The sequence below is a fragment of the Myotis nattereri genome, assembly GCF_964212035.1.
Source record: "Myotis nattereri genome assembly, chromosome: 10".
NCBI classification, from domain to species: domain Eukaryota; kingdom Metazoa; phylum Chordata; class Mammalia; order Chiroptera; family Vespertilionidae; genus Myotis; species Myotis nattereri.
Window position 1 is genome coordinate 20,510,303 of NC_138085.1, and position 22,242 is coordinate 20,532,544.

Sequence of the window (22,242 nt, forward strand, 5' to 3'; positions counted from 1 at the left end):
CTAAATACCCAGTTTGTAAAAGTGTCTGGCATGTACTAGGCAGTCAATAAATATTCCCTAAATTATTGCAATATGAACAAACTCCCATAAAATAGGTAAGAAAGTTTGAGTTCTTAATTCCTCCTTTTAATTCCAGTTTGTTTTTTGTTTTTTAAATATATTTTATTGATTTTTTACAGAGAGGAAGGGAGAGAGATAGAGAGTTAGAAACATCGATGAGAGAGAAACATCGATCAGCTGCCTCCTGCACATCTCCCACCGGGGATGTGCCCGCAACCCAGGTACATGCCCTTGACCAGAATCGAACCCGGGACCTTTCAGTCCGCAGGCCGACGCTCCATCCACTGAGCCAAACCGGTTTCGGCTAATTCCAGTTTTATGTAAGGCATTTTTTCAGCAAATTAAATTCAATATGCTACAACACTGAGGACAGACAGTATTAGTTCCACTGAGGACAAGCCTGACAGACCATATTCATTAATCCATTAATGGGGCCAACTGTTGTACAAATGGATAAAAAAGAAAGAACGAGGTCAATGTGCATGGCTAGCTCAGTAAGACTTATACCTAGAAAAATGAGGACACTTGCCCTAGTAATGAGGAAAATGGCATTTCATTTATAAAAAAGCATATTCAGATACCAAGGTGGTCCTAGGTAATCTGGACCAAGTCTCCTGATCACACGTTTATAAATGCAGGACCAATGACAAATATTACGCTAAGTTTACATCCTGGCTCCTTTAATGTTTGCTTGGTAATGCTCTATAATAAAGACAAAATTCATTTGCATTCAAGAATCACCTAAGTAAAAAAACCCAAAAACCTGAATTATGGAGCAATAATTCATTCTTAGAAACAACCAAAGTGTTAATCTAATTACATTTCAGATTTCAGATAAGGGAGCCATAGACATAGGTGAGATTACCACAGAATTACCAGGTTTAATCTAAAGTCCCTCATCCTAATACCAACATGGTATATTAGTAATGACTGTCTGAATACACAGAAAAACCACATGCAACAGAACATTACCACCCATTTCTGGGTTGGTTCAGGCTCATGCTGATCATCTCATGGAATAGGACAGCCAACTCTGAGTATGTCCAACCTCACAAATTATCATGCCAGTGGCAAGGGGAAAAGAAAACTAACTGAAAACAATTAAAAGAGGAAGGAAAAAAGTCTAATTTTGTTACATGTCAGAGAAGTCTGCCTTTGAGATAAAGAGAAAGCTATGGAGCAAAATGTCACACAAAAGAATTACAAAGACATTTGTAAAATGTATGGAACATACCGAAAAACAAAGATTATAGTAACAAAAGTGAAGTTAGAAAAGTCTTAACATCTATTTTTCTGTGTCACAAATAAGATCCTTCATATTTTACTAGCAACACATGCAACAAAAATGCATATATTAGCAGAAAACACCTTGCAAATACACATTCTTTTTGTTTTTCAGTCTAGACAAGTGGATATTTACAAAGGAGCTATACAGGAAATATATAATCAGTAAAGATACATTTAGTAAGCAATAGTGTAAAAGTATTAAGAAGTAAAATCTAATAGGTAAATTTTTCCTAAAATTGACACCAAGAATTTCAAAAAACACATATAGGCCCCCTTATCAGCAGTTTCACTTTCCACAGTTGCAGTTACCCGCAATCAGCTGTGGTCTGAAAATATGAGATATACAATTCCAGAAAGAAACAATTCGTAAGTTTTAAATTGTGCACCTTCCTGAGTAGCCTCATTACTGAGGCATTTTATCATCTCATATCATAAGCAGGGTGCATACAGTACAATAAGGTATTTTAGAGAGACTTTATTCATTTAACTTTTACTACAGTTTATTATTATAACTGTTCTATTTTACTTTTAGTTATTATTGTCAATCTCTTACTGTGCCTAATGTATAAATTAAACTTTTATCATACGTGTGTATGCACAGGAAAAAACATTGTATATATGGTATTTGTACTATCCACGGTTTTAGTCATCTACTGGGAGTCTTGGAACATAATCCCCTGTGAATAAGGGGGAACTACTGTATCTATTTTTCTACTTTTATTAGTGTGAGAAAAAAAATATGAAGTTATGTATTCAAATGTTTTCTGGTATTACTTGTACACCTTTATAGTACTAAAAAAATTAAAAGTTTTAGGTAACATGAAATCATCTGAATATACTTATAAATGAATACATGTTAAATAACAACAAAAACTACAGAAGGCAGTGATATTGGATACTCCCAGGTTAGATTCCTGGTCTTGTTGAGAAAAGATATATCCAATTCCCAAAGCAAGCAACTTAATAAATAAGGAGAAGGCTGATGGTAATAATGAACCACCTGATATACAAGTTAAGGTAACACACCAATTAATTTAAAATCAACTTACCCAGGATTATTGCAATTAAAGCTTAAACCAATATATGTGTAAAAATCAGTCACATGGGATAAACTCTAGATTCACCTTGAACTCTATAACATTTAGGGTCACCAACTAAATTTTTATTAATATTAAATATTTACATATTTAGAACTGTTATGAATTTGGAATTTTTCAAAAATAACCTGGAAATATTAACATTTTTATTAATTGGCTTTCTATGCATGACACATAACAAAAGTATAACTGGCATAGCTAATTCAGTTTTTGAGAAAGCAACATTCTTATCAAATTTCTTGTAAGGAAGTAATTACATTCAGAAAAATCTATAGAAAATTTTACTTCTAATAATTTAAGATCCATTAGTTTAACATGGGAATTTAAAACAACTGAAAAACCTTTCCTGTTCACATTTTATTTATGAAACTTCCATGATAAAAACAATTTCTTGGTAAGACACCCACACACCTATTTCTGCCTGTGTAGCATAGGTGAATGGCCAGGTTATATAGCTATTTCTATCTTCAGCAGAGCAGGAACCAGACCCAGTGCTAAAAGCAAGCTTTGCAGCGTTATCACTCTAGACAAACTTACACCCTGTTGTTAAGCTGTTTGGCTCCATTGCTTGGACCAGGCACCGGGTCCTCAGGTTTGCATACAGGATTGAAGTTGAGACTTTTCTGCATAGTGGACTGCTTGCTGTACAGCTGATAGGGAATGTAGGACAGGAGTCGTCCAGCTTTGATGCTGAAACAAAAAGTAATAGCAACGTAAGAGTTCAATAGTTGGGGGAAATGAGCTTTCCATGAAAAAGCAACGTTCTTAATGATGGGAGTATTTCACTAGCAAGCCATCTTTCCTATTAGTCCTCTCCCTCTGTGTTTGCGATTCTAATATACTTTGAAGAATGACATTCCATCCATGAAAAGACACACATCTGAGATTTTAAAAAATCAGTAGCCAACAATCCTATATGAGGCAAAACAACAACAACTACAGAGTAAGATGAGAAAAGCAAGAGTTGGATTAGCTAATATTTTTATCTTGACTTTAACATTGACCACAATTTCCCCTCAAATAATTGTACAATCATCAATACTTTCTCAAATCCCATCTCACATATTAAGTTTTCCCAGAATAAGTAAATTAGATGAGGATTCCCAATTTCCACAATTCATGTTAGGTCTATTAAATGTGAAAAATTCTAAAAGAGCCCTGGCCGGCATGGCTCAGTGGTTAGAGTGTCAGCCTAGCACCAAGGATCTCCCGGTACGATTTCCGGTTAAGGGCACTTACCTGAGTTGCAGGTTTGCTCCCTGCCTCCAGGTGGGCATGTGCAGGAGGCAGCCCATCCATGTGTCTCTCTCACACTGACATCCCTTCCTACCACCCCTTCCCCAAACCTCTCCCTTCCACTCTCTCTGAAAAAAAAAAAAAAATCAATGGAAAAAATATTCTCTCTGTGGGTGAGGATTAAAAAAAGGGACAAAATCAAAATGAAGGACCAACTTTAATAGTAATAAAGAATTTATACTATTTTAATGGAAGAGTGACTGAGACAAGGCCATTTGAGGATATGAACTCTATGAGGGCAGAAGCTATTTGTAATATCCTCTTCCAAATGTTCATTACCTACTAAACATAACCAGTAAAACCAGAGTAACACCAGTATTATTATAATACTGGGTAGTAATAGCACATTAACTGACACTCCCAAACAACTATTTTTTTGTTCTGCATAACTAAAACTAATTTGATTGCCATCTTAAAATCTGATTTTTAATAAATTAATAAATTATTAAATTATTAAAATAAATTATATATGGTTACTATACCATTTAAAATATTTTCAATTTAAAATAGCCAACCAATAAATATACTGTACTTATACTAACATCCAAATTTTACAACAGGTCTTTAAGTATCAGAAAATGTTTCTAGAAACATTTCTGGCTTTAAACCTAAAATGAATACTAAGAAAGTCATATTTTAATTATTTAGAAAAAAATTAATAAGTAACAGACTAAATATACTTTATTATGTCATAAATCCAAGAGCTTGACATCTAATTTTCTCAAAGGACACTACAAAACATGTAAGAAATGACTGAATTAGCTAACAAAAAAATAATTTAAAATACTGAGTCAACTCAGAACATAGGAAAAGGTGATGATATATGCTAAAAATGAACTACAAAATGTTAGTCTATCTGTCCTTTATGTAATTATATCAATATGTATCTAGTAATTCTACCTAAAGCACCTACTGTATCCAAATGCTATAAGAACTACATTATGATGGGAAAGAACATACCAGAGACATTTCAATTTTCATTTACCTAAATACTTATTATCAGGCTAAGTTACTTTTGTTTTATTTTTTAATTTACTTTTATCAAGTTTAAAGATTTCATCCAAATATCAGAATCAAAATCCTAAAATTAGGTCATGTATTAAATTACTATTCTTTTTTTATAAGCTGTTTATATTATTGTTTTATTTTATTTTATAAATCTTTATTGTTAAAAGTATTACATACGTCCCACTTTTTTTCTCCATTGACCCCCCTCCAGTCCGCCCCCACCCCCCTTAATTTACTATTCTTTATCAAACTTTTTGCTTCCTTTAACAGTTGGTCTCAACTGCCTATGGATCGCTCTTCTTATAATATTATGTATTTCACCTGCTTCCCCCACGCCAGATGTAGAGGTACTTAATACGTGAAGTAGAACCCTAACCTTAGCCTCCAACTTTTCCTTACATGTAGCTGTAACTAAGGGATAAGTAGAGAGTGGGCGCTCAACCACTGAGCCACATCAGCCAGGCTTCTTTGAGGAGTCTTAAATTTTTTTTTTTTTTAATTTGAGGAGTCTTAATTCTTGCTTTGTCCTATAGCCCAGCCCCACTGAAGTTATCTCTAAAACAGAACTTTGTATCTAATAGTTCTTGAAATCATTTCCTATTTCTATCAACTGACAATGACTTTACACTGACAGAACCAGATTTGGGGAAATTTTACAAAAAATTAATATACAACAAAATTATCACTACATAATTGCTATTCTGAACTTTTTCTTCTAGCTTATAGTATCAGCACTTTCTTTATATGAAACAATTCTGCACATCTAATGTGTTTATGGTTCCAGTCAATGTCTCTGTTACCCTGTATTACAGAAACAGTATCTAACACTGGTCTACACACCCACCCATGGATTCAGGCTTCTGTCTTCTTCCTTATTCAAAAGTGGATTTAAAGCAAGAAAGGATCTAATGATGTGCTAAGGAAAAACTGAGCTGCATTTGCCCATTCCGCCATTAAACAAAAATTATCTTTATGCACCAAAATTAAAATTCCCTTTGCCCCACGCCCACTAAACTTCCCAACTATTCACTAAGACACTATGAGCTAAGAAAAGGAAATAAACAGGTATAAAAATATAACATTTCTTGCCCTTACACAGATACTGAAAGTTAGGCTATTCATTCTTTTTTGGGGGGGGTGAGGGGGAGCTAATCATTTTTTAGCTCCTAAGGACTGAGAATACATTTTCTAATAAAATGTTACCTACAACAAGTCAGTGGTGTAGTCTGAAATGTGTGTGTTGGTTAGTTAGCCAAATAAAAATAATATTAGAAGAATTCTGTAGTGCTGTGAAAGAAAAATGTAAATGACACCAATATTAAATTTTTTAAAAAGCCAAATCTACACCAGAAACTAGAGTCATGCACATTTTCTATAAAGAATAAATTGAAGCAAGACACAAAACCACAAGGAAAATGAAAATATCATGGAAGATAATGTTGCAATCAAGTTTTATTTGAGTTTAAATAAGCACTCTGATATTTACATTGAATATAATTAGAAACAAAGTTTTAGCCCATATGAAGTATGAGATCTTCAGAGCCTCTGAGTATATGATAGATGTGCTAACATATCAGAATTTGGGAGCTTAAAAATAAAGGACAAATTCTACTGAGCATCAGTCACTCCCACTAGAAGGGGTATGAACTAGAACAATGGAGATGACACTCTCCACTCACAACAGAGCCATGAGAACCTAACCACAGGAGGGAGGCAGGTTTCCATGCTAAAAAGACTCGATACAATAAGCAACAACAAAAACTACATTGACCTGCAATGACTTAGGACAATGCTTTTAAACTGTGTTCCATGGGACTCACTGCTTAGTGAGGAGCGGGGTGGATCACAGCAGCTTTTCATGAACTATTCCAAACTTCAAATCTCAATATAAAACTGTCTGAAGAAAAGGAACAGGCAAAATTTTGAAAATCACTGACTTATACTATATGCAAGCAAGTGTGGGATTTTCAAGGCAGAGGCTTCAGTAAAATAATCTCACATCTTACATTCATGCACACAGGCGTCTCAATTAGGGACTTTCCAGCCCCTTAGCAGTCCTGGCTCTATAATCATGTGTATGTACATTGACTCAGGTTTCATGATACAGACACAGAGACCAGGGAATTCTAATCAAAGCCCAGTAGTCACCCCACACTTAGAAGCCGTAGCTGCTATTTAAACTGCCCAAACTAAAAACAAGAAAGTTAATTATAGAAGAGAATATCATGTAGCAGCCATTAAATAGCTAATACAATGTTTAAAATTTTAAGTATAATAAAATATCATTAAAACACCACCAAGGAGTAGCCCTGGCTGGGTAGTTCAGTTAATTAGTGTGTCATCCGATACACCCAAGTTGAGGGTTCGATTCCCGGTCAGAGCACATACAAGATACAAGAAACAACCAATTAGTGCATAAATAAGTGGAACAGCAAAACGATATTTCCTTCCCTCCCTCCCTCTCTCCCCCGTCCCTCCCTCTAAAGTCAGTAAATAAAATAAACACACCAACACTGAGGAGGGAAAGAGATCAACAAGATTGGGATTAGAGTGTAAAAGGAAACAGTAGTGTGCTTTAAGCAAAAGAATTCCATCCTATGATACAACAGATACTGACATTTATTTTATATATTAAGACATGTGCCAAGACTGATCCATTTCCACATGGGCCAATTCACCTATAACAAGCTTAATTAAATGGCAAACAGCAGACCCAAATAGGAGTCAGAAAATCTGGACTGAATCCTGCTGTTCTCAGGCAAAGTAGTTAACCTTATTAGCCCTGCCTTCTCATATATAAAATGAAGCAAACGCACCCTAGCCAGTGGCTCGATGGTTAGAGCTTTGGCCTGAGGATGGAGGGGGCAAGGATTTGATTCTGGTCAAGGGCACATACCTCAGTTGTGGGCTCGATTCCTGGCCCAATCAGGGCAAGCTCAGTAGGCAACCAGTTGATGTGTTTCTCTCTCTCTCACACATTGATGTTTCTCTCTGTTTCTCACCACACATTCCACTCTCTCTAAAAACCAATGGAAAAAATATGCCAGGGTGAGGATTACCAAAAACAAAACGAAATGAAGTAAACAGGCCACATAATCATGTTATCCAAAGTCACTTTAATCATTTAAAAGCAGATGATTAGGCTTGACTTCAAACTAAAATGCTATCCATAAAAGTGAATTTTAAAACTTACAACGGCCACAGTTACTTTTTCTATTTTATTACCTCTAGTTGCATTCAAGGCAAGAAAGAGCAGGCATAAAGAAAACAGCTGTCATGAACCCCACCATTTTCTCAGCAAATCAACTCCTACCTGATAAGAACCCTTTTCACTTCCACTCTCTTACTGTCCATGGAGTTACCCCATACCTTCCAAAGCCAAACTAAATATCCCTAGATCAAAATTCTAGCCCTAGCACAAGGATAGGACTGGAATGTCTGTATGCAAGAACACACACCTGATTCTGGAATGATCCTAACTTCTTATACTGAAAACTTCATAATTCCTTTTTGAAACACACAGCTAAAGGCCATGTTCATTAACCTTATATAATGAACGGATAGTGACTAAGTCATGAGAACACAGCACAAAGAACCAGTGAGATGTTCTAGGAATGGACCTTCAGCAATCCTCAAAGGTTTAAAAAATGCTTAATCTATAAAATACTAATACACTTGGCTTTCTGGAAGCTAAATACACTTTAAAATACACAGACACACACACACACACACACACACACACACACACACACATATATATTTTATTGATTTCAGAGAGGAAGGCAGAGTGAGAGAGAAATATCAATGACAAGGAAGAATCATTAATCGGCTGCCTCCTGCATGCCCCACACTGGGAATTGAGCCCACAACCTGGGCATTTGCCCCGACTGGGTATTCCATGATGACTTCCTGGTTCATAGGTCAATTCTCAACCACTGATTATGCCAGCCTGGCTAAATGCACTTTTTTTTTAAATGCTCTTTTAACTTTTTGGACTTTATTAACTAGAAGCCCAGCACGCAAAATTGTGCAGCCCTGCCCACCCACCCGCCTGCCAGCCTTGCTGCGATCGGAGCCTGTGGACCGCAGGGGAGGGACCGAGAGATGCTCCACGCACTTCATGGTGACCGGTTGTTTGGTCATTATAGCGTTACAACCACAGGCTTTTTATAATATAGATACTTGCTAATGTTTTTAGAATTAAAAATGAAACAAAACAGTTTCTCCTTATATATTATGCCTTTACAATGTGCCAGGCACTGTGCTAGTTTACATAAATTATTTCTAGTTCTCACATAACCATAGCAGGCAAGTATCAGCCTTCTTTTACAGTGAGAAACTCAAGTTCAAAATGACTGCAGAATTCTTTCCCAAGTCACACAAGATGACAGGCATGCCAATTCCTGCATTCTGATGTGAACCCCGGTGTGTCTCCAGAGCCCAGGCACAGGCTTTCCAACTATGCTATGATGCCTCCCACTGAATCTGTGCTGCTACATCTGCTACACAAAGGAATTGAGCACAACTCAAATCTGCTGAATAAATTTATGGAAAGTGTCAAAACTAGTGAAGCTTAGGATTTTTTCAAAAGCTTGGAATTGACTGAAAAAACCAAAGTTTGTTTCATTAGAACTCCATAATTTAATCTGACCATTCTTTTATATAATAACTAGAGGCCCGGTGCATGAAATTCATGCACGGGTGGGGTCCCTAGGCCTGGCCAGCGATCAGGGCCTATAAGGGTCATCTCGTCCAGTCCCAATCGGGGCCAGGCTGGCCGGGGCCTGCTGGATGGGGCATGCTGAAGGGGGGAAGAGACTGGGAGAGGGACCACAGGTTTTCGGACAGGGGGAGGGAAGGGGGGAGGTTGGCTGGCTGTGGAAGGTTGGCTGTGGGAGCACACTGACCACCAGGAGGAAGCTCCTTCGTTGAGCGTCTGCCCCCTGGTGGTCAGTGTGCATCATAGCAACTGGTTGACCAGTCATTCAGTCGTAACAGTCGCTTAGGCTTTTATATATATAGACTAGAGGCCCAGCATGTGAAATCGCACCGGTCGTTATGGCCACAGGCCTTTTATAATATGGACTAGAGGTCCAATGCACGAAATTCGTGCAAGGGGCTCAGCCCTCGCAGCCGAGGTGGCTTGCCTCGGCCCTCGCAGCCCCGGCTTCATCCAGAATGTCGTCCAGAAGGTCGTTCAGCTGTCCAGTCTAATTAGCATTATTACACTTTCATTATTATAGATAGATTATAATCTATTCATACATAAAGTTATTATTTTAATCCTTTAACTTTCAATTTTCATAAATCTAGCAATCACTCATATATAATATTATAGTTTTAAAATATAAATCACCTAAGTATGGCTCATTACCAAAGTTCCAAATGACATATTTAAACTTAAGAAGTTAATATGAATAGCCATCACTGATTTACAGCACACCAATTCCAAACAAACGGGGAACATTGCCTAGCCCATAATAGGTGCATAAATATTTGCCAGTGAATAACTTGCTTAGTCAACCTTCTCCTATCACCACCTCCTGCTGCTTACCGGCTGACTGCCCCTAATTCCTGGTAGCTGAGGTTCCATGAACATGAATGTAGTACTTTCAATAGGATGTCAAATCCTAGGCCACCTGAATTATCAATGTTAAGTTAGAGCAGGGGCGGGCAAACTTTTTGACTCGAGGGCCACAATGGGTTCTTAAACTGGACCGGAGGGCCGGAACAAAAGCATGGATGGAGTGTTTGTGTGAACTAATATAAATTCAAAGTTAACATCATTACATAAAAGGGTACGGTCTTTTTTTTTTTTTTTTTTTTTAGTTTTATTCATTTCAAACGGGCCGGATCCGGCCCGCGGGCCATAGTTTGCCCACGGCTGAGTTAGAGTATAGTAGTATTCTTTAAGACATTAATTACTTTTCACACTTAAGGGGCAATGTAAATGTCTATAATAGAAATAAAATGTATTCCAATTTTTAAACCTTATTAAAAATTACACTTACCTTTCCACAATCCATTCTGGCCGAATTACTTTTTCCCCCTTCAATTCTTTTATTTTGGCAGTAGGAAGATTTGTGGCAATAATGTGTGTTGTTTTGGACCTGGAATAATACACATGGTACTGTCCTCCATGCAACATCATTAGCTTTCTCAATTCCTCAGCAGAAGGATCTGTAAAGTTAATATTAAAATATATTATGAGGTTTATATATAAAAAAGTAGAGTCCTAGCTGAATAATCCCTAGAACAAGCCATTCAGAGAGTATATGATTGGTTCACTTTCTCCTTGGCTGTGTTGCCAGTAAACAAAGTTGGGAGGTAAATCACAAGGTGATAAAGCTATTTTGCCTTAGCACATCCTCTTCCCCTGGTTGCTAGAGACGGTCAATCAACACTAAAACATCTACTGCTAAGAGGTGCCTAGAAGAGCAAATAGGAACCTCACGTAATGAATCAAATAATAATAACAGAGCAAATATTTTTAAACTTTTGATCACATTTAGCTGTATGACCCTGATATTGGTATCTTTTGTTTTTTTAAAAACTGACAACTATAAAGTCACTTATGAATCAGTTTACAGAGATTCCAATTAATCTTACAGCTCTTCCAGAGCATAGCAGGTCCTCGAATAGCAACATTTTGTTATTGCATTAATGAGATGCCATAGGAACTGAAATTTCGTTTATATCAATCAGCACATTGTAAAACTGGTTATATGTCATTTCACTGAAAGTCAACAGAACCTACTGATTACATCCAGTGATGACTTACTATAATACAATAGTCAGAAGTCCACCTATACAGAAGATAAATTAAACACTGCAGACCGAGAAACAGTGCATATTTTTCAACTGTTTCAAAATATTTTATTCTCAATACAACTATTAAAAATATCTTAAAACAAAAATCAATGTAGTTTATGTTTTCCCATTAAAAAAATGTCTGACTCATTACAGTCTGTTATAGTGGGCATTTAATACTAGCAATTAAACTAATTATTTTCAATAGCTTTTCTATTTCTTTCACCTATTATCCTAATGAAAGCTCTAAATCACACCTCCCCTAGCAACAGCTGTGCCCCGGGTGGTGGTGTGTAGGGGAGTGCGGGGGGGGGGGGGGGTGGGGGGTGGGGGGAGTCACAGGAGGCTTATGTATCTACTTTGTTGTTCAAGCAACAGATTTTCCATAAGCCCAAACAATGTAGGTCCAAGTATTTAGATGAACAGCTTTAATTTTTTTTTTAAATATATATATGTGTGTGTGTGTGTGTGTGTGTGTGTGTGTGTATTTATTGATTTCAGAGAGGAAGGGAGAGGGAGAGAGAGATAGAAACATCAGCCTAACCCAGCCGTGGGCAAACTACGGCCCGCGGGCCGGATCAGGCCCGTTTGAAATGAATAAAACTAAAAAAAAAAAAAAAAGACCGTACCCTTTTATGTAATGATGTTTACTTTGAATTTATATTAGTTCACACAAACACTCCATCCATGCTTTTGTTCCGGCCCTCCGGTCCAGTTTAAGAACCCATTGTGGCCCTCAAGTCAAAAAGTTTGCCCACCCCTGGCCTAACCGGTTTGGCTCAGTGGATAGAGTGTCGGCCTGCAGACTCAAAGGTCCCAGGTTTTATTCTGGTCAAGGGCATGTACCTTGGTTGTGGGCACATCCCCAGTAGGGAGTGTGCAGGAGGCAGCTGATTGATGTCTCTCTCTCATTGATGTTTCTAACTCTCTATTCCTCTCCCTTCCTCTCTGTAAAAAAATCAATAAAATATATTAAAAAAAAAAAAAGAAACATCAAATGATGAGAGAGAATCATCGATCAGTTGCCTCCTGCACGCCCCCCCACCGGGGAACGAGTCCACAACCCAGGCATGTGCCCTTGACCGGAATCGAACTCGGGACCCTTCAGTCCACAGGAGAACACTCTATCCACCGAGCCAAACCCACCAGGGTTAGATGAAGACTTTTATTATAACTACCTAATTAAATGAGTTTTAGACTTGAGAAAAATTTAAAAACTAAAAAAGCAAATACAGATATGCCAGGTTTAATTCATGGTAAACTCTACTGTGTAGAATTCATTTGATGTTACTGACCACACATACTGACATTGCCTGATAAGTGCAAGCCACATATATTAAGATTTCTAATATATATATATATATATATATATATATATATATATATATATTAGTACCCTCAGTAAAATCATGAAATCATTTTAATAATACTCAATTTAACCCAATAGTTCCAAAACATTATCATTTCACTGTGTAATCAATATAAAAAATTGGGATATTTCATATTTTTTTCATACTGAGCCTCCAGAATCAAGTGTACATTTTCTATTTACAGCACATCTCAATTTAGACTAACCTCATTTCAAGTATTGTTTTTTTTAAAACAATATATTTTATTGATTTTTTTTTACAGAGAGGAAGGGAGAGGGATAGAGAGTTAGAAACAATGATGAGAGAGAAACATCGATCAGCTGCCTCCTGCACACTCCCTACTGGGGATGTGCCCGCAACCAAAGTACATGCCCTTGACCAAATTGAACCTGGGACCCTTTCGTCCGCAGGCCGATGCTCTATCCATTAAGCCAAACCGGTTAGGGCTATTTCAAGTGTTTAAAACATGTGGCTAAAGGCTACCAAACTGGACAATGCACTAGAAAAATAAATGAGAACAATGTTTAAATAAAATTAGTTCAAAATTCATAATCGAAAATTTTCAGGGGTTGGGATCACAAAAACCAAGCTAGAGCATCACAATGATTTAATGAAAAATGGTGAAAATTAAGTAGCTAGTCAGTCAGAAATTTATAGTTTACTTAGTGTTTTTCCCTAAGATCAAAGAATTTGGCTCACTTTATTAATACCAAATTCAAGGATAGATACAATGCAATTATATGGACAGACACCAAATCCAATAAAGAGCACAGAAATGTAAAAAAATCTTCTTACAAATTAATCTATACTTTTTCCAAACCAACTGTATTAAATGACAGAAACAGCAGGGGGCTGCTGGAACACATTGTCTTTGCATACACATGCTTGAAACACACTCTTCCCTCTACTACTTGCTCTTTGAAATCTAATTACTACATTAATTTGGAACTGGAAAACCTGGAGAGTTCATTGTCCTTGTTTTTTTCATTGTTCTTTTATGGGATGAAATTAAGGGGGCTCATTAAAGTTCAATTCTGAAGACTCTCAAATATTCTTCAGTGTGAGTGACCCATGAAACCAATCTATTAAAGGTAAGTGCACATAAACTATGTGACCTGGGCTTACTCTTGGCTTTAACATGCTTTACTGTGTGACTCTGGACAAGTACCAGACTCCTTTAAGCTTTCTCCCTTTTCTTTAAAAATAAACAAGGAAGGCCATAATGATGAATTAAGTCTGGCACATAGGAAATACTCAATATAAAAACTGCTATTATTATAAAGTATGAAGACATCAGAACTCCTTTCAAGTAATGTATATGCCTTGAGACTCTTGCCCTAAACTCTAAAAAAAAATGGTGGAAGAAGACAATACATATGCTGACAAATGGTGGCTCGAACTTGCAAACAAAACTGGAACTACCCATAGCGCACAATGGACAGCAGCCAGGAACCACTCCATCAACCCAAACAGCCTGATATGCAGCTGGTGGCCAACCTCATTATGATTGTTTTTTGAAACTTTTAAAATAGTATTTCTCTTTGACTCTATTTCTTCAGCAACCAAACATACTCCCAAATTATAAGTTCAAAAGAATATAAATAATAGCTCTAAACATTTGCATAATAAATTTAACACCCTTCTTTAATTCAGCAGATGTGTGTTAATTAGAGAAAAATATTTATGAGATAGTATTGAACAGTGTGAAATCTATATGACACTAAAAGTTGTGTGACGGCCAGGCCGGTGTGGCTCAGTGATTGAGAGTTGACCTCTGAACCACAAAGTCACAGTTCGATTCCCAGTCAGGGCACATGCCCAGGTTGCGGGCTCGATGTGCAGAAGGTAGCTGATCAATGATTTTCTCTCATCATTAATGTTTCTCTTTCCCTCTCCTCCCTGAAATAAAAAAAAATTTTTTTAAAGTTGTGTGACATACTCAAGGGACCCTATCCCTGTAATCTACTACACCAGTTACTTTTCTTCATAGTACTGATAATCTAAAATTACCTTGTCTATTCATTTACTTATTGTCAGATTTCACCCCAGAACATATGCTCCTTGAGAACAGGAACCTTGTCTGTCTTACTTCCATGTATCTGGCACAAAGCAGGTGCTCAGTAAGTATCTATTGAATTCACTGAGACCCACAATGCTTCACAGACTCTCCCCTGAAATATTTACTCAGTCTCTTAACCCCTAGAGTGCCAGGGAGTGCGATCGCCTCCGCCAGAGGTGTCAGGCTTGGACAGGGGACCCCCATCTCCCCCCGATCACCGGCTCTGGCCCCCGCCCAGGCCTGAGGCCCCTGGCCCAGGAATCATGCCTGGGCAGGGGACCCCCATCCCTCTGATCGATTGCTCCACCCCCTGCCCAAGCCTGACGCCTCTGACCCAGGCTTCAGGCCTGGGCAAGGGGACCATCATATCCCCCCAATCCCCGGCTCCGCCCCCCACCCAGGCCTGATGCCTCAGCCAGAGGAGTAGACCCTCATCACCCTCCGGTCACCAATCACCGGATCGGCCCCTTGACCAGGCCTGAGGCCTCCGGCAGAGGTGTCAGGCCTGGGCAGGGGACCCCCAGCTCCCCGCGGTTGCAGGCTCCACCCCTGCCAAGGCCTAACGCCTCTGGCCTAGGCGTCCGGCCCAGGCAGCGGGGACCTGCAGTGGCAGTGGGGGGGGGGGGGGCGCTGCGATCGTGGGCTTCGCTTTAGGCCCAGGCAAGGGACCCCTAGTTCCTGGGACTGTCAGCTTCGACCGTGCCCAGCTCCCATCACTGGCTCCACCCCTACTTCCTGCTATCACTGGCCATGGCGGCAAAGGCGCCTGATTCTCCGATCATGGCTGGGGGGCAGGGCAAAGGCGCCCTGCCCCCCAGCTCTTAGCTTCCCCCTGGGTTTCCGATCACTGTCAGTGGCAGGGGGCTTCTTCCTGCTTTCCCTTTCGCCTCTCTGCATTGTGCCTACATATGCAAATTAGCCGCCATCTTGTTGGCAGTTAATTTGCATATAGCCCTGATTAGCCAATGAAAAGGGTATCGCCGTACGCCAATTACCATTTTTCTCTTTTATTAGTGTAGATTATTATTATTATTACTAGTGGCCCGATGCATGAAATCCATGGACATTAAAAGGGAATTAATTAGAGGAAATATTTTAATATTGCTATTTTGTTTCCATCTCTCCATCCCAGTATCTCCCAGTCTCTGCCTTTGTTTTTCTCAACAGTCCTCCAGGCCTCCCTGCCTCCCTCTTCCTCTTTCCCGGCTGGGAGGGGATTGGGCCAGTGGGCCAGCTCCACCCTCTGCCTGTCTAAGGGCCTCATTCTCAGAGAGGCTCGGAGAGCAAACTGGGAGGGAGGGAAAGAAAGGGAGAAAAGGCTGTGAGCTGGTGAGCACTGTGTGTCTGTATTTGGTTGTGAGTGTGAGTGCCGGCCCCGCTCCCCCGGCCCCCGCCCCCGCTGCCACAAGTCCCCACCCACCAGAGCCTGCTGTGGGTGCAGCCTGGGCATCAGGCCAAGCCTTCGGTCTTGGGTGTGATGGACCCTGGCTCTTTATATATATACACTAAAGGCCCGGTGCATGAAATTTATGAACTGGGGCGGGGTGGGGATGTGTCCCTCAGCCCAGCCTGCACCCTCTCCAATCAGGGACCCCTTGAGGGATGGCCGACTGCCCATTTAGGGATGAGCAGTCAGACATCCCTCTCACAATCCAGGACTGCTGGCTCCCAACCGCTCACATGCCTGCCAGCCTGATCAGCCCCAACCACTCCCCTGCCAGCCTGATCAACGTCTAACTGCTCCCCTGCCGGCCCAATTTCCCCTAACTGCCCTCCCCTGCTCGCCTGGTCGCCCCTAACTGCCCTCCCTTGCAAGCCTGGTCCCCCTCAACTGCCCTCCCCTGCAGGCCTGGTCCCTCCCAACTGCCCTCCCCTTCTGGCCTGATTGCCCACAACTGCCCTCCCCTGACAGCCATCTTTTGTCCACATGGGGGCAGCCATTTTGACCACAGGGGGCAGCCATCTTGTGTGTTGGAGTGATGGTCAATTTTCATATTACCTCTTTAATAGATAGGATAGATAACTAGAGGCCCGGTGCACGAATTTGCAGCGATTGAGGCCTATCAGGGGGGCGTCCAGCCAGGGGGATGGACCCCAAGACATTGGCCGGTTGGAGGGGTGGGGGGTAGGGTAGGGGCTGCGGGAGTTTGGCTGCGGGAGCATTCTGCATTGAGCGTCTGCCCCCTGGTGATCAGTGCGTGTCATAGCGACTGGTCGACCGGTCATTCTGGTCATTCAGTTGTAACGGTCACTTAAGCTTTTATATATATAGATTACTATTATTATTATCTCTTATTCCAAAGCAGGAAGATGGTAGGAACTTCAGGGCTGCTCTCCACTTTAAATAATTTTTTTTTCAATCCATAATCTCACCTACAAGTCCTTCTCTTGATGCCCACCCTTCCTTCCATACATTCTCCTTCTAGAATGTCCTGAATGTACTGTACTGGCAACCATAAGAGAATAAAAAACCAAATTCAGGGAAATTCTATATTCTCTAAGTCTTTACAATTGGTGTTACACTAGAGAATGTCACAACTAAAAAAACTTTTTGAGATCTAATAAATATTTCATTTCCCACACTGGTAATATATGAGATTAATCAAGTTAAACCAATTCAAATAAAAATTAACATTCCTCAAACCTCATTACACATTCTCACTATACATACTATTTTTAAATACATTAGAGTATAAAAAAGGTAACTGAATCACCAAAAAAAATCACCACCACAGATTATCACTGACATTTTGGTGAAGATCCTTTAAGTAAAACAGTGACTCTGTGGCTCCCAAAGATGACTTTATGGGGGTGGGGTGGAGTGGGCCAGGGGTGGGGTGGGGATATAACATTGGTTCTAAAATAGAATATTAAAGGGACATGTGGCAATCAAATTTTTTCCTTGAAGCTCTAAATTTTTAAACATGTAAATTATTGTTTATTAATAAAGTTTCTTATAAATGGCATCAATTTTAGTTACATTAACAAACCAAAAACTGGAGAGATTAAGGTAACTTTCCAAAGTTACACACAGCTAGTGGGCCAGCTACAATTCAGGTGCCAGTCTATCTCCCCAAAACTCATACTTGATCAGCGTTAACATGATGCAACCCTGAATGCAATGTCTGGTTTGCAGTTACAGGTTAACAACGAAAAGTCTTGAGGATATGACTCATCTCACTTAGCCTCTTCCAAATTGACAAAATGAAAGGCTAGACTAGATATTTAAGATCCCTTACACAGCTGTTGTACAATTTCTATGCACTAAAAGTATTATCTCCAGCAAACAAACTTTGCAGACTATTTCAAAAGTTTGTGAGAGAAAGCAAAGCAAGTCACATCACACCCAATTTTATTGGTAAACTAAAGCAGAAAAAAAATGTAAATGAGGAAAAAAATACACACAACAAAACTCATATATTTTGATTACCTAATAAACTACAATGTCTTAAACACATAACAGATACAAAATTCAAGAAGTTTAAAGTCATGAAATGCAAAGTACTTAAAGCAAATAATGTTTCTGTTACGGCCAATATAAAACATGCGGCATAAGGGAAAACACAGTGAACTGAAGACCAAAAGTCCTGATTTTAGTTGGGCTCTGCCATAATTAACTGGGTGACATTAAGAAGGTTTCTAGCCCTAGCTGGTTTGGCTCAGTGGAAGAGCGTCGGCTATGGACTGAAGAGTCCCAGGTTCGATTCCGGTCAAGGGCACATACCCAGGTTGCAGGCTCCATCCCCACTGGGGGGTGTGCAGGAGGCAGCCAATCAATGATTCATCATTGATGTTTCTATCTCTCCCTCCCTCTTCCTTGCTCTCTGAAATCAATAAAAATATATTTTAAAAAAAGTTTTCTACTATCCAGCCACCATGGCTCAGTGGTTGAGCTTTGGCCTATGAACCAGGAGGTCACGGTTTAATTCCCAGTGGTTCGAAACCCAGTGTGGGGTGTGCAGGGACAGCAGATCAATGATTCCCTGTCATCATTGATGTTTCCATCTCTCTCTCTCTCTCTCTCTGAAATCAATAATATATATTATATATATATACATATATATATATATATATATATATATATATATATATGTATATGTATATGTGTGTGTGTGTGTGTAGAAAAGTTTTCTATAGAAACATAAGCTCCAGAGAAAACAACTGATTAATAATACTTTTCACCTAAAACTGTGTTTCTCACTGATCAGAACTGTATAACTTAAAAGACTTACAAATATCTTAGAAAGCTTTGCAAACCTTATACAATATGTTTCCTAAGGAAAACCAGTGGTAACTCAGGTGTCCCATTTTCACTAAAATGTTCAACCAGTGCCCGCTCCAGTGGTGTCAGCAGTCCTGGGGGCAGACAGTGATCCCGGAGGCGCTGGACACCCCCGCCAGAGTTCAGCCACGATGGTCCGGGGTGAGAAAGCCCCGCCAGGCCCCGTGGCTGCAACTTGGACCTGCTTCCTTAACCAGGGACCTGGTGTGGGGTGGGCAGCAGCGGCACTTCCTCCCCAGCCCGCGCGTGGAGCAGGTCCCTGCGGTTTCAGAACCGAACTCCGAGGCCTCCCTGGGCAGCAGCAGCCCTGAGCCTGCCGGCTCTCCCTCGATCCCGCCAAGGCTTGCTTCTCACACTTGCTGAAAACCTTCTTGGTCCACTTGCCATAGTAATCAGTTTGGCTGAAGGGTTTGGGGGACTTCAGCCGCCTCCCCCTCAACCCCACAGGGCAGGCTGAAAAGACTGGGGGACTCCAGCAGGGTTGAAGGGACTGGGCGCCGCCATCTTGTGGCTATGGGCGCCGCCATATTTGTGAGGGTGTGATGGTCAATTTGCATATTCTGTCTTTATTAGATAGGATTATATTTAGCTTTACCTGCTCTTTTTTTTTTAAGTTTTATTTTATTGTTTAAAGTATTACAAATAGTGGTACATATGTCTCCTTTTTTTTTCCCCCATTGACCTTCCCCTGGCCTCCCGTACCCCACAGCACATGCCCTCACCCCACCTCCCCAGTGTCTTGTGTCCATTGCTTATGCTTATATGCATGCATACAAGTCCTTCAGTTGATCTCTTACCCCCACCACAACCCTCCCCGGCCTTCCCGCTGTACTTTGACAGTCTGTTCGATGCTTCTCTGCCTCTGTATCTTTTTGTTCATCAGTTCATAATGTTCTTTATTCTCCATAAATGAGTGAGTTCATGTGGTGTTTTTCTTTCACTGCCTGGCTTATTTCACTTAACATAATGCTTTCCAGTTCCATCCATGCTGCTGCAAATGGTAAGAAAGAATTCCTTCTTTTTTATAGCAGTGCAGTATTCCATTTGTACATGTACCATAGTTTTCTAATCCACTCATCTGCTGATGGGCATTTAGGCTGTTTCCAAATCTTAGCTATTGTAAATTGTGCTGCTATGAACATAGGGGTGCATATATCCTGATTGGTGTTTCTGTTTTCTTGGGATATATTCCTAGAAGTGGTATTATTGGGTCAAACGGCAGTTCCATTTTTAACTTTTTGAGAAAATGCCATACTGTTTTCCACAATGACTCCTCTTTTCTTTTGTTTTCTTTTCTTTTTAATATATTTTTATTGATTTCAGAGAGGAAGGGAGGGGGTGAGAGAGAAACATCAGAGATGAGAAAGAATCATTGATTGGCTGCCTCTTGCACGCCCCCTACTGGGGATCAAGCCCGCAACCCAGGCATGTGCCCTTGACCGGAATCAAACCCAGAGACCCTTCAGTCCGCAGGCTGACACTCTATACACTGAACCAAACCAGCTGGGGCTCTACCTCCTCTCTTCCCTCAAAGCAGCTACCTCAAATGACGCACAAGTATGGAAAGTAGGGACAGTTTTGCTCCACTTCATGTAGGTCACACTATGCACCTCAAGTATTTGATTCCATTTATAATTAAATATATGCCAGACCCTGACCAACTTCATTAGAGAAGCACAGTAAAATTAAACCAGGATTAATCCTCTATAGAGCTCAAGCCAAGTCATGCTGGCTAATAAGCATTTACTAATGTTCAGTCACGTACAAAACACCAAAGGAAACAAATTAAGAAACTGCTCTGCCTTAATGAAGAAGACAGATGGAGAGAGACATTTAAACCAAGGATTTTCAATGTTTTTAAAGAGCAGGATCCTTATTTCAAATGAACTCTTACAATAAATCCCCCAAAATACCAAGCAAATAAAAGTAGTAGTATAAAGTTTATTATGAAAGTTCAATTAGTAACATATACTTATTGCCATTTTGCATTTCAGCATAGTACTGACGAAATCCTGATTCACACAAATTAGAACTATTAACATTTCCAACTATTTAAAAGATACTAAGTATCTTCTCAATCCAGTTTAAGATTATATTCCACAATACTCCTACTGTGAATTTCATAGAACATTCTTTGAGATTCTGGATTCCATAAAATTTCAGGATTACCTGAAACAAACTACAGTAAGTAAGAGATAATTAAGCATAGTAAAAGTAAAAGGCACATATCAAACACAGGGCCACACTTTAGGCCTAAAGCTCTGCAAGTGAAATTGTAGCACAGCAAAGGCCATTGCATCACACCAAAGAGCCACATGAAGACCACTTTCACATCAAAGACAGACTACATGTTATAACACAAGCTAAGTCTCTTCAAATTCAAGAAGACTGAAATGATATCAAGCATCTTCTCAGACCACAATGAAATGAATCAATGAAAAACAATCAAACACTTGGAAGCTAAATAGCATGCTATTAAACAATGATTGGACCCTAGCCAGTTTGGCTCAGTGGATAGAGCATTGGCCTGCGGACTGAAGGGTCCCAGGTTCTATTCTGGCCAAGGGTACATGCCTGGGTTCCAGGCTTGATCCCCATTAGGGGGCGTGCAGGAGGCAGCCGATCAATGATTCTTTCTCATCAATGATGTTTCTCTCTATCCCTCTCCCTTCCTTTCTAAAATCAATAAAAATGTATTAAAAACAAAATACAAAACAAAACAAACAACAATGATTGAGTTACCAAAGAGATCAAAGAAGAAATAAAAAACATCCTGGAAACAAATGACAATGAAAACACAACAATCCAAAATCTATGGGACACGGTGAAAGCAGTCCTGAGAGGGAAGTTCATAGCACTACAGGCCTACTTCAAAAACAACAAACAAGAAACATTGGTAATTATCTAATCCTACAACTTAAAAAATTATACAGAGAGTACAAAGAAAAACCTAGAGAAAGTAGAAGGAAGGAA

General features: G+C 39.7%; 1 protein-coding gene across 2 annotated transcripts in view; it reads right to left on the reverse strand.

Moving 5' to 3' along the window:
* The window catches only part of REV1 (REV1 DNA directed polymerase), a 98,204-nt gene that overhangs the window by 41,249 nt on the left and 34,713 nt on the right, over positions 1-22,242 (reverse strand). For both annotated transcript variants that reach the window (XM_081100515.1, XM_081100516.1), the window contains exons 4-5: positions 10,760-10,928; positions 2,982-3,134 (exon numbers count right to left, since the gene is read on the reverse strand). In XM_081100515.1, the coding sequence (XP_080956641.1) occupies positions 2,982-3,134; positions 10,760-10,928 (322 nt within the window). The remainder of the gene's footprint in view (positions 1-2,981; positions 3,135-10,759; positions 10,929-22,242) is intronic.